Source organism: Cydia splendana, chromosome 21 (assembly GCF_910591565.1).
Source record: "Cydia splendana chromosome 21, ilCydSple1.2, whole genome shotgun sequence".
In the NCBI taxonomy this organism is placed as follows: domain Eukaryota; kingdom Metazoa; phylum Arthropoda; class Insecta; order Lepidoptera; family Tortricidae; genus Cydia; species Cydia splendana.
Genome location: NC_085980.1, coordinates 5,864,822 through 5,877,226, shown reverse-complemented (window position 1 = coordinate 5,877,226; position 12,405 = coordinate 5,864,822). Strand labels below are relative to the sequence as shown.

The window sequence follows — 12,405 nt, the reverse complement described above, 5'->3', positions numbered from 1 at the left end:
GAGTCAGTCCATGAAAAGTCTGCAGCGGATTTGATAGCCCACGCAGTGCACGTGTTATTTTAAACGTCAAACTTCTATGAAATTATGACGTATAAATGACACTTGCACTGCGTGGGCTATCAAATCCGCTGCAGACTTTTCTTGGTCTGTCCTAGCTTTAATAAAATAAATATTTTACTATAGCAACATTTCCACTGAAACGTCAAAATATAACAAAATCCCAATAACGCGAAGCAGTGATCTTCTAATATTTCAATATTATTTCAACTAGAATTGGTCGGTATTTTGCTAGGAAACAGTCGCAGAAAGCCGCAGCAATGGTTGGGTCATTAGTTCTTATGAAACTGCTACATTGCAGGCGTTTACGCCATGATAAATGTAAGAACAAGAAAACAGAAGACTCCATAATTGCTCATCACTCCAAAGTAAAGAAGGAGCCAATCGCGCTTGAGGACTACACATGCAGAGTATGTCTTAAGGAAGGTAATATTCCAATTTATGGCGACGATGCCCGTAAAGATATTGTAGAAAGCTTGAATATGTTTGGAGGCATTGAAGTACAGATTGACGATATATTTCCCAAATATTTATGCGAACCGTGTCATTCTCTGTTAGAAGGAGCGGTTTTATTCAGAAAAACTGCTCAACAGTCTGAACAGACACTCAAGGAGGCTACAGAACATAATTTAAACTTTAACAATGACAGTGACCATAACTATGACACAGAACATAAAGTGGAAGTGAAACCTAACTACCATTGTCGCCGTTGCAATGTAGATTTTAACCTATTTCAAGATTACAATGAGCACAAGGCATCTATAGAACACGAGAATATGAAGATAAGATGTCCAATATGCTGTAATTTGTACTCGGAATCATATTTAAAAAAGCATCTGTTGTTGCATAAACCAGAAGATGTCCCATTCGTTTGTGATATCTGTGGCAAGAAGTTCATCATGCAGGGACAGTTTACAAGGCATCGGTTGACACATTTCTATGATTTACCCTTCAAATGTTCTCTTTGCCCATATAGAGGTAGATTTACCGAGTCATTAAAAATGCACATGAGAACACATACTGGAGATAAACCGTATCAATGCTCACAGTGTGCTAAATGTTTTATAAGTAAAAGTAACCTTAACAAACATATGCATGTGCATAAAGCGGAGCATGATTTTAAATGCGAATCTTGCGGAAGAGGCTTCAACACAAAACGGGCTTTAGACCTACATTTCAAAGTCGATCACACCGGCATTAAGGACCATCTCTGTAACATCTGCGGTAAGGCATTTGGATATCGGAAACAGATGATGAAGCATCAGCTGAAGGTACATAAAAGAGAGAAGATGAGGACTGGAAGAATGCCATTGTACTTACAGGTTGAGTCTTTGGAAAAAAATGGAATAGAAGCTCCTATTTCAGATAATGTTGTCATGTAGAAAATTGTGATGACGTTAGTGATATCGATTTCTTTATTCTTTCATGTATGTCTTAGGAAATCATGCCAATTATTCAAAGATGATGTTGCTGATGGTATAAGTCAGCAATTACTTCATTACTTCCTATGATGTGTCCAATTATTTGTTTAGTAGTTGCCTATAAATAAATAAATAATCTATTATAATATTATTTTACCTATTGTCAACTTATTTGCCATGATTCTGGAGGTTTTCTCATAATTATGAGGATAACAGAAATACTTATACATACCTATTACTGTTAAGAATGTAGGTACTTCACTATTATAAGTTTAGGGTTATTCAGAGAAATCGAGCTGGGACTTGCTGAACCAGTATGCTTCTTCATACCATTGTTTACAGAGGGCCTACCGCGAACCACGTTCCATGTGTTGCCTCTCTGTCGCACTTATCAATTCGTACGTAAGTGTGACAGAAAGCGTGGTTCGCGGTATAGTAGGCCCTCTGAACGCATATAAACCTAACAAATAACTTACCCCGGCTAGATACAACGATTTGTCATACACACGGTAGATAAAACTGCGCAAACCGGACTGCACAGACTAATCGCTACGATTTATAGTTACGTGTGTAGCCAGCATTATGCGCAACATACGCGTGTTATGGAGGTGTTATGTGTTGGTTATGTGTCGCTTAACTTCAAACTCGGGTAAATCCATTCGACCCTCAGCAAATATCTACCCTACCTTTTCTTCATAAGTACCAAAATCGCGTAATCAGACAGATGGATTTACCCGAGTTTGAAGTTAAGCGACTCATATGCGGCAACACGCGTGTTATATTTTGTATATGCGCCATGTGCAAGTACTTTAAATAATTTCGATACTTTTAATGCGTACTCTTTACAATGTTTATTGATTGCAAATGGCCATTTCACGGCCATTTATATTATCAAAACAATCGTAAGAATTGTCAAACTGACTTAATTCTGAGCTTAATTGACAACAAACATTTTAAAAGTCTGACTTTCAAAAGCATTTCGCCATGGCAAACGAGGCTGAAGAAACGATTCGCAAACTTAGCACGCATAAAGGTGTAGCTGGCGTAATAATTGTCAACGGCGAAGGTATGAAAATAAAAATATAACAATATAATAACCTACTTCACTAAACATTCTAACATGCCTTCATTAATAAGCTGTTCTTAACAGTGCTTTTCGAGAGAAAACCGCTACTTCTTCCTAATGTGTTTAAGCCCTACTTATATACAAACTGTAATCAGTGGACGGACACTCCTCCTTTCGGGCAAACTCGGCTCCGTTCGGCTTAACATTGCTCCGAGCAATTATTAGGATTGGCACCGCTTTGACGTCCTTTTGCGTGCACGACCACAGATAAGATGGCTTGAATTTTGACAACCCTAAATAGCGGAAAGCTGGCGGAAAGGAATAGTGCCATACATTAGGGTTAGCATGGGGTTAGGGTTAACTTCGGTTTCGTAGGAAGTGTCCTTTCTGTACGGTAGTAGGTACAATTATTTATTCTGTGCTGTAATTCTAGGTATCCCAATCAAGACAACCCTGGACAACCATGTCTCAGTACAATACGCCGGACTCATGGGTTCGCTCATAGACAAAGCTAAGTCGGTTGTCAGAGACTTGGACCCCACCAACGAGTTGACGTTCCTGAGAATTCGGAGCAAGAGGAGTGAGATCATGGTTGCGCCAGATAAAGACTTTATTTTGATTGTCGTTCAAAACCCTGTTGACTGACAAAGGCTTTGGCTTTTCAGCCAACTTTACGATTCTATTTACGTTAGTATTATTCACGATTAGATTTTAACAGAAAGTGTTTTAGTATAGCTATTTAGTTTTAATTATTTATAATTTCTATAATCATGATTAGCATATTTTCTTGATTATTTCATTCCAATTACTATTAGGCGTTCACATACTAACCCCGCGATCTTCCGCGCGCCAGCTAATTGCGTTGACAATGGTTCTTGTAAATTAGTGTAGTAAATAAAGGTAGTGGACCCCGCAGTAATTCCTCAGCCAGAAAAAACTTTACAGTATGATAAAGTATCAATAAATAAAAAGTATTGTATAAATTTCCAAAGAATAATAATAATAGAATTAAAGTAAATACCTAAAGTCTTAAATCGTTAATATCTTTTTACGGAAAAATGCTCCGTTCAAACTTTCTTCACCAGACATATTCATGTAACGTATTGCAACAATATATTAAATATCAAAAAAATATCCCAGCAGAAATACCAGTATTAATAAAATAAATTTTTTTGGCGTGTCTTGGACCGGAAAATTGCTCAGTCTAATTTTTTCACTGGAATGCCATTTTATTGCCGTTTTATACCTACAAAATGAAAATCTAAAAATTTTCCACTCTCAGTTTTTAATAGTTCTATAATACATACATTTCGATACGCATTTTTTTTGGATTTTTTTACCCACTGCGCCAAATTATATTCTAAGATCATATAAGAAGAAAAAAATGACAGAGCAATTTTCCGATGAAATTGAGCGTCAAAAAAAGGAAGTATCATAAAAAAATATTCTCATGTTTGATAAAACTTTGTAAAAAAATTTTGGACTGAGGAATTACTCGGTTCAATATATAATCAGATTTGTGTTTTTACCTAACTTAGGAGTGTTTTTTTTTTGGATATTTATAATGTTAGTCTCGGCTCATACTATACAATAACCAAGCTAAATTTCATCGACTGAGAAATTAATGCATGGGTCTCCATACAACAACTTGCTTCATTTACTACACTAAATCTCTGCTCACCGCTGTAGATCATGGTGTCACTTTATTTTTTAATTATTCCGGAAATCATAATTAGCGGTTAGAATGGTGAGCGGCACTAATTTTACTGTGTAATTATTGTTTCAATAAATGTTTTCCTGTCCATAATCATTTTATTAATACAAAAACCAGTTTCGTAGTCAATATATTTATTTCACTAGGTAATCTTAATAATACACAAAACGTCACACTAACTTAATTAATAAGGAATAGTCTAATCACTTTACCATTGGCCCCTGCCTCTGAAACCGCCACGGAATCCTCCTCTCCCCCTAAAACCGCCACCGACCCCCCTATTTCCAAATCCTCCTCTATTCCCAAATCCTCCTTGGTTATTTCCGAATCCTCCTTGATTGTTCCCGAAGCCGCCCCTGCCCCCGATGCCGCCTCCGGTGAAGCCGGCCCGAGGTCCGCTGGTGCCCCAGCCGCGGTTGCCCCGTTTTGCCCCGTCGGGTCTGAATACGGGGGTGCCTTGCTCGCGTTGGATGTTGAAGTCTCCTGCGTCGACCACGCATAAGGCCTTCACGCAGTTGACGAGCTGTAAAAGGAAATGTTGTCACAATATTGTTCTAAGATAAAACCATTATAAATTGGTTATTAGGTTAACTTTTTCGATGCCGTGTCAAACACAAAAGCTGTCACGCGGACGCCACGTCACCGAAGTGTCAAAACTGAAATTGAACTTTATGCATATGCGCGTAGGTCTATGTTGCTCTGTGGTTTGTGACCGATTAATCAGTCTTTGGCGTTGAACCTGCGGTGCGGATATATCGGTAATTGGCGTCCAAAAGGTTAATTAGTTAATTATTAATAAAAAGTTTATGAATTAAAATGCCACTCGAGAGTCACTTATGAACTGGCTTGTGGCTTATAGTGTCAAAATTCGCCTTTCCGATAAAAACTATGGCGGGCCGAAGAACCATCACTGCGGCAATACAGGACGGATGTATATCCCCTTTTCCCTTACCTTCTGTTCGGAGGGCGAGAACTGCAGCGCGGCATCGGGCTCAGCAGCCGCGCGCTCGACCAGCTTCTCTATGGCGGGCCGGAGCGCCGTCACCATGGCGGCCACGCGCGGTGACATGTCGAAGTTCAACCAGTTGTCCAGGCGCACCATTTCGTCGATCTGCAATACAATTATTTATTTTAAATTTTTATTTACTGAACTTAAGTAACGGAGGGGCTTCGCAGGTAGGCTAACACAACGAGGGGGTTTTGGATACAACCAAGGAGGATTTGGAAATAAAGGAGGTTTTGGGAATACAAAGGTTTGGGGTGGTTTTAGGGGGAGAGGGTTTCGTGGCGGTAGACTAACACCAAGAGGAGGTTTTGGATACAACCAACGAGACTTTGGAAACAATCAAGGATTTTCTGGAAATAGCTATTGAGGCTTAGAAAACAACCATAATGCCTTTCGATGCAACCAAGCAGGGTTTGGAAACAACCAAGGCTTTGAAAACAACGGGTCGAGCATAACACAATTATATGGGTGGCATTTTGCGCTTCTGCATTCTATGTACGACCACGGACTTTAATTATTAGGGTTGTAACGTGGTTATTGAATCCAATTACAGCCCGTGACTGTATCAAACGCATTTATGTTGGGGCTACTTACTACTTAGTGGGTACTCATCGGGATATACTGGCCCGAGAGAAGAATATCTAATGAACGCCTAATAGATACAAGCCGCGAAACCCCGATCGGTCATCAGATCGCGTGCCGCAAGTGAACCTAGATCGGTCACACTCTTACAAGGGATCCCGACCCACCTTCCCGACCTAGGCAAGCCCTAGAACGGACCCCCGCAAGGCAAAAGAGAGAGGAGCAGGCCATCCTGGCCATCCCAAACAATCTTGGCGGCGCTCAGTGGCATTCGAGTTGACGGCAATCGGGCTATCATGGCCTAAGGCGAAGAACAAGATGGCGGCGCACTGTGGACGTCCTCTGCCCCACTTTAAGTCAACTTACCCACTCAACCTTCCTGCAAGCGAACAGCAGTAGATGCAGTGGCGCCACCATGGTGGTCTGTTTGCAACTGATGGCGCGCGTGCGCACCTTCTCGCCGAACACGAAGAGCGGCGACGGGAACTTCTGCTCGAAGTTGCTGCAGTTCACCGATGTCTTGTGGATGAGGGCCGGCTTGCCTTCCGTCGTTAACACCTGGTGGAAAAGAAAAGATTACGTTAATAAGTTTTTGTCAAAAATTTCATTTTTGGTACAAGCTTTTATCGCTGACTGTACTTTTCTTACGACAGACAACTAATACTCGTCGAGAACTCGAGACAATTCTACTAATACAATTAGGTTGCGTTGTTTCATCACAGAGTTCCTATGGCCACCTCCTGTCTCCATCATCAGTTCAGCTAGATGGTACCATAATATTGCATTGTCATCCGATTTATACATGCATGCAAAATTTCAGCTCAATCGGAAACCGCGAAGTGGATCAAATTTAACTTGCAAGATTAAAGGGGGTAAAGCCCCATGGCCATGAGCGCGATCACGATGTCCAACATGGGGTGGGTACGGTTGGGTTCCAGTCTACTACTGCCAAGTTTGACCCCTAGAGTAAACAACTGGACTGACCTTCCGTTTCCCCTGATACAGACAGACGTTGGGGTAAAGCCCCATGGCCATGAGCGCGATCACGTTGTCCACGATGGGGTCGGGCACGGTCGGGTTCCAGCGTTGGGGCACGCAACACTCCTCCGGGAACCCGATTGAGGACCGGCACGGTCGGGTTCCAGTCTATTACTGCCAAGTTTTACCCCTAGAGTAGCCCCTAAAGCCCCATGGCCATGAGCGCGATCACGATGTCTAACATCGGGTCGGGCACTGTCGGGTTCCATCGTTGCGACACGCAACACTCCTCCAGGAACCCGGTTGAGGACCGGCACGGTCGGGTCCAGTCTATTACTGCCAAGTTTAATCCCTAGAGTAGACAACTGGACTGACCTTCCGTTTCCCCTGATACAGACAGACGATGGGGTAAAGGCCCATGAGCGCGATCACGATGTCTAACATCGGGTCGGGCACGGTCGGGTTCTAGCGTTGCGGCACGCAACACTCCTCCGGGAACCCCGTTGAGGTCCGGCACGGTCGGGTTCCAGTCTATTACTGCCAAGTTTAATCCCTAGAGTAGACAACTGGACTGACCTTCCGTTTCCCCTGATACAGACAGACGATGGGGTAAAGGCCCATGAGCGCGATCACGATGTCTAACATCGGGTCGGGCACGGTCGGGTTCTAGCGTTGCGGCACGCAACACTCCTCCGGGAACCCCGTTGAGGTCCGGCACGGTCGGGTTCCAGTCTATTACTGCCAAGTTTTACCCCTAGAGTAGCCCCTAAAGCCCCATGGCCATGAGCGCGATCACGTTGTCCAACATCGGGTCTGGCACTGTCGAGTTCCAGCGTTGCGCCACGCAACATTCCTCCGGGAACCCGGTTGAGGACCGGCACGGTCGGATTCCAGTCTATTACTGCCAAGTTCGACCAATACCTAGAGTAGCCAACTGGACTGACCTTCCGTTTCCCCTGATACAGACAGACGTTGGGGTTAAGCCCCATGGCCATGAGCGCGATCACGTTGTCCACGATGGGGTCGAGCACGGTTGGGTTCCAGCGTTGGGGCACGCAACACTCCTCCGGGAACCCGATGGCACGGTCAGATTCCAGTCTATTACTGCCAAGTTTGACCCCTAGAGTAAACAACTGGACTGACCTTCCGTTTCCCCTGATACAGACAGACGTTGGGGTAAAGCCCCATGGCCATGAGAGCGATCACGTTGTCCAACATGGGGTCGGGCACGGTTGGGTTCCAGCGTTGCGGCACGCAACACTCCTCCGGGAACCCGATTGCGGTGGTCAGGATATCTGGAACAGAAATTTGGGTTAGATTGGTTAGATCAGGGGAGTCCAAACTTGAGGGCCAAGGCCTTAGACCCTCCTGCTCCCTTTAGCGGACCGGCTTGTATGGCCTGCCCTTTGGAACTCTCGCTTCTTTTCCGCGGTCCAAATATCGGACCGTAGTTAAAGGATTACATAACAATCCATTTTCATGTTAACCAAAGAGAATTTGAAATAGAGAGTTACTGTCATGGTAAATTATGTACCTGTACATTAACTGCAATCTTTCGAGAGAAGATTCAAATTGTTAGAACGCCATTTGATCATTATTCTTTCACTGGTATGTGTTTGTTAACTTGTTAAATATTAATATTAACGCCATCTACTCGAGAGTAGGCCAAAGTTATGGTGCAATCTTTTCGAGCGATGGCGCTATAACCTTTGGCCTACAGTTGGGTAGATGGCGTTAATTTCAATTTTTAACAAATTAACACATCAGTGAAAGAATAAGGATCAAAGTCAAATGGCGTGCTAACAGTTTTAATCTTCTGTCGAAAGATGGCAGTAAATTTACTTTGACAATCCGCCTCTATACACTCAATTCTCTTTGTGTTAACTAAGCATGTTATTTTGCACCAGTTTCGAGAGGTAAAAATGACATCAACCGACGTTTTTTTAATTCATGTAAAATAAGTACATCTGGGCATACAGTCAGCAGCAGAAGTTGCTAAGCGGGCCAGGTGTTCAAAATTATCTTGACGCGACTTTATTGTTAAGAGAATAGGCTTAGCAACTTATGCTGCTGACTCTACCATTTCCTTGAACTTTCTTGAAATTATAGACTGCACTTATAAACTTATGTTAACCTCATTAGGAAAATAGAACCATAGACTACATGAAGTCGAAACATATTAATCGCCTTTTTTACTGTGCATTTGAGGTGTTACATACTTATGAGCTGGTATTTGGCCTCCGAGGTGACCCGGAGTGTTGTCTGCTGCAGTCCCTTCCACTCGCACCACGCCATCTCCGCCTCCTCGCCCTTAGCGCGCTCTCGCTCCCACATCTGAAACAATTATACAAAAGTATTAAAATAAAAAGAAGACTTAAGTGTCCAGCAGAGCTAAGATGGTCGCCTCTTTATCGCCTGTCACGTTCTAACACGTATATAAATGCGACGCATGACACGGCAGCCGATAAAAACGAGACCCTGCTATCCGTGTAGTTCGGTTTTCTGCCTTTTCGCCAACTTTTTTTGTCTGAATTTCACTTCGCCGATGATTTATTTAGACAACCAACCTTCGCCTTTTCATGTGAGAATGTCTTACTTCGTAGAATTATTGGTACTTATACTGACAATTATGACATATAACATTAACGTTTGCATTTATTCATACATTACATACATTTTATTCGACGAATTACTCAACGATAGTCATATGACCGAGCCAAATGGTCGACGACGACATCATCTTGTGAAGCGAGGAGGAACGCGTTAAGTACCCCACGGACACAACTAACCACCACCGCCGTGTGGTCACCTGTGGCCCACACGTCGCGTAGTACAAATAGCAACACTCCTAAACTGTACATCGGTGGACCTTATTACGGCAGGCATAAGGTCCACCGATGTACAGTCACAGGGCGGACACGCCGTACATCAAAAATCATTTGCGTTTATATGTGTGCGCGGCACGTCTGTACACGCGTCATTGTGTATGTATGGGTAAGTCGCTTTACTGAGAGGACGCCAGAAGTCCGTCAGATTCATGTCGCGGCCGGTCGCGGGGCGAGGTGATACGAATCGGGGCGGGGCGGTGCGTGGCCGTTCTGTATGATAATACTATTATTCTGTAGTACAGTTAATGGTACCTGGAAGGCGTTGAGCATGGCGACGTGGTCGGAGGCGCGGTCGCCGGCCAGCGCGCGCTGGTGCGGCATGAGGCGGCGCCGGCCCTCCACCGCGAACACTTCCGGGAACGTGGTGGAGTTGGCCGCCATCGTGGTCAGCGCGTCACCCACGCCCAGCACGAACCCCAGCACCATCATCTTGCCGAGACGGGGCTCTGTACGATCAATATCACGGTTTAAACTTAACTAGGGGATCATTAGGGTCTCCACAGATATATTGACACGCATTCGGCAAAAGCCTTAGCATTTAATAACCGAAGTCGCCTTTAAGAGCTTACCCCTCCGCCGAAAATCTTGCACAATGGGGTATTTTCCTACTAGTCAAATCAATTACTTTTTAGAACTGTCAAAACGATTTGCTATTATGGAATTTATATGAAACATTACATCGCGACGCGACGTCACGGTCAACTCGCCTACTTTTTATATTTCTATCCGATTTATTAAATAGAACTTGTGTTTAAAAATAAATCCTATCTGTGTTTTTCTAATAATTATCTGATGCTTTATTTCACGCATGGTGTAAAATAATTTATTTTAAATACAGTATAATACCCTCAAAGAGAATAGATAGTATAGAGGGGTCCTGTCATAGTAAATTTTGTAGTCACAGTAAATTTACTGCCATCTATGGACACTCGACTAAACTCAAAATGAAAACTTATAAAATTATCAAAAAAATGTATATATATATGGATAAATGATTTTATTATTTTTATATCATTTTGACCCATGTTGATTCACTGATATCTATGTGTTAAAATTGTTAAATATGAAACGGAGTCGTCGCGCCATCTAGCCGAGCATAGGCTAAAGGTGTGTCTATCCGAGAATGACTTTTTCTTGATTTCCGAGGCACGTTTTTTCCTTAGACTTTATTCATCTTATACGAAGTCTTTGATACCCTATTGTGCAAATTTTGTATGGACTGACGTTTATCTGACATGGCTATTTATAGATTACATACAAATCATGTAAATATAGCCACACGTTTGACGTGCCCCTCCCCCGCAAAAATCGGCAGTTACTAAATGCTGTAAGGCAAAAGCCGATAGGAAAAAGCTTTATGTCCGCAATATATATTATGCAATAAGAGAGAAAAAGCCGTCGACGCGTCGGCAGGCGCCGGCCCATGCGAACCGAGCCGAACGACGACTTTTTCGCTCTTATTGCGCAGACATAAAGCATTTTCCTCTCCTATCGGATTTTGCCGATTCCGCCTCGACATATGTGGCGGAACCCTTATCCTATGGGGTTCACAACTGTCAAAGGTTTACATAGAACATTAATCATCATTCCGACCCTTTTTAGAGTTCCGTAACCAAAGGATAAAAACAGGACCCTATTACTAAGACTCCACTGTCCGTCTGTCCGTCACCAGGCTATATATCATGAACCGTGATAGCTAGACAGTTGAAATTTTCACAGATTATGTATTTCTGTTGCCGCTATAACATGTAACAAATACTAAAAAGTACGGAACCCTCGGTGGGCGAGTCCGACTCGCACTTGTCCGGTTTTTTTATGCAGCCTCCCGTTTGCGGAGGTGAAAACAATACTGAATACATTCTTGAAACGAGCTCAATTTAAAAACTAAAGACTATAAAGTCAACACTGTCATTGAATTTAGAGTTAATGCTATACTTATTACTAGGGATGTACCGACTAGTCGCCGACTAGTCGGGAAAGCCGACTATCCGGCCACATTTGTAGTCGGCGATTAGTCGGCGACTAGTCGGCAAAAATGGCCGATTAGTCGGCACTTTATAAGTGACAGAAAAATAGGGCAAAAAGAAATAAACAGCAAATATTTACCATAAGCTTTTCACCTATTTTACCCAAATTCCTATTTAGGGTGCTTACGAAAACTTTTATTCGAATTATTGACCTCTTGGTCGCTTTCTTGTTCGATTGTCCGGTTGTCGTATGAAATATAGCCTTAGAATTTTTTATTTATTTAATTTTTCAGCGTTATTATTTATAATATGACAAATAACGCGACGAAAGGGGTAAAACGGTTGTTTTAAGTGCATCTGAACCGAACTTAGACGAAACTAATGATCCGGCCGACTAGCCGACTAGTCGGCCGACTAATCGGCCATCCGAGCGCCGATTAGTCGGCTAGTCGGCCAAATCAATAGTCGGTACATCACTACTTATTACATTACTTACCAATAGGCAACTTAGCCAGTATAGTCCCGCATGGAGTCAGCGCGTCGTTGGCATCAAGGCATCCCAGCTCGCGGAGCATCGCCTCGGCCTCGATGACGGCATCTAGCGGCGGGGGCTCCGGGGCCTTGGAGAGGAAGTGGCCGATACTGCCGAGGCGGAGGAGCTTGATGCTGTTAGAAAATGTAGGTATATTAGTTACTTATAACTTAGCGTCGATGACATCGTAAAGT

At 43.1% G+C, this 12,405-nt stretch overlaps 3 protein-coding genes across 3 annotated transcripts in view; 2 read left to right on the top strand and 1 right to left on the bottom strand.

The window, feature by feature from the left end:
* The first annotated feature begins 217 nt into the window (after window positions 1-217).
* On the top strand, window positions 218-1,626 carry LOC134801284 (zinc finger protein 92-like). Its single transcript, XM_063773823.1, has one exon. The coding sequence runs from the start codon at window positions 318-320 to the stop codon at window positions 1,437-1,439; it is 1,122 nt and encodes a 373-aa protein (XP_063629893.1). The 5' UTR covers window positions 218-317; the 3' UTR covers window positions 1,440-1,626.
* Window positions 1,627-2,390: 764 nt separating this feature from the next.
* Window positions 2,391-3,421, top strand: LOC134801202 (dynein light chain roadblock-type 2-like). The gene is made up of 2 exons (XM_063773736.1): window positions 2,391-2,544; window positions 2,978-3,421. Exons 1-2 carry the CDS (start codon window positions 2,463-2,465, stop codon window positions 3,187-3,189), a joined length of 294 nt encoding a protein of 97 aa, XP_063629806.1. The 5' UTR covers window positions 2,391-2,462; the 3' UTR covers window positions 3,190-3,421.
* Window positions 3,422-4,381: 960 nt separating this feature from the next.
* LOC134801174 (dosage compensation regulator) overlaps window positions 4,382-12,405 on the bottom strand; it is a 30,231-nt gene continuing 22,207 nt past the window's right edge. Inside the window, exons 17-23 of the mRNA XM_063773720.1 lie at window positions 12,176-12,345; window positions 9,965-10,158; window positions 9,044-9,158; window positions 7,968-8,119; window positions 6,213-6,404; window positions 5,211-5,369; window positions 4,382-4,781 (exon numbers count right to left, since the gene is read on the bottom strand). Coding sequence (XP_063629790.1) covers window positions 4,467-4,781; window positions 5,211-5,369; window positions 6,213-6,404; window positions 7,968-8,119; window positions 9,044-9,158; window positions 9,965-10,158; window positions 12,176-12,345 — 1,297 coding nt within the window. The 3' untranslated portion in view covers window positions 4,382-4,466. The remainder of the gene's footprint in view (window positions 4,782-5,210; window positions 5,370-6,212; window positions 6,405-7,967; window positions 8,120-9,043; window positions 9,159-9,964; window positions 10,159-12,175; window positions 12,346-12,405) is intronic.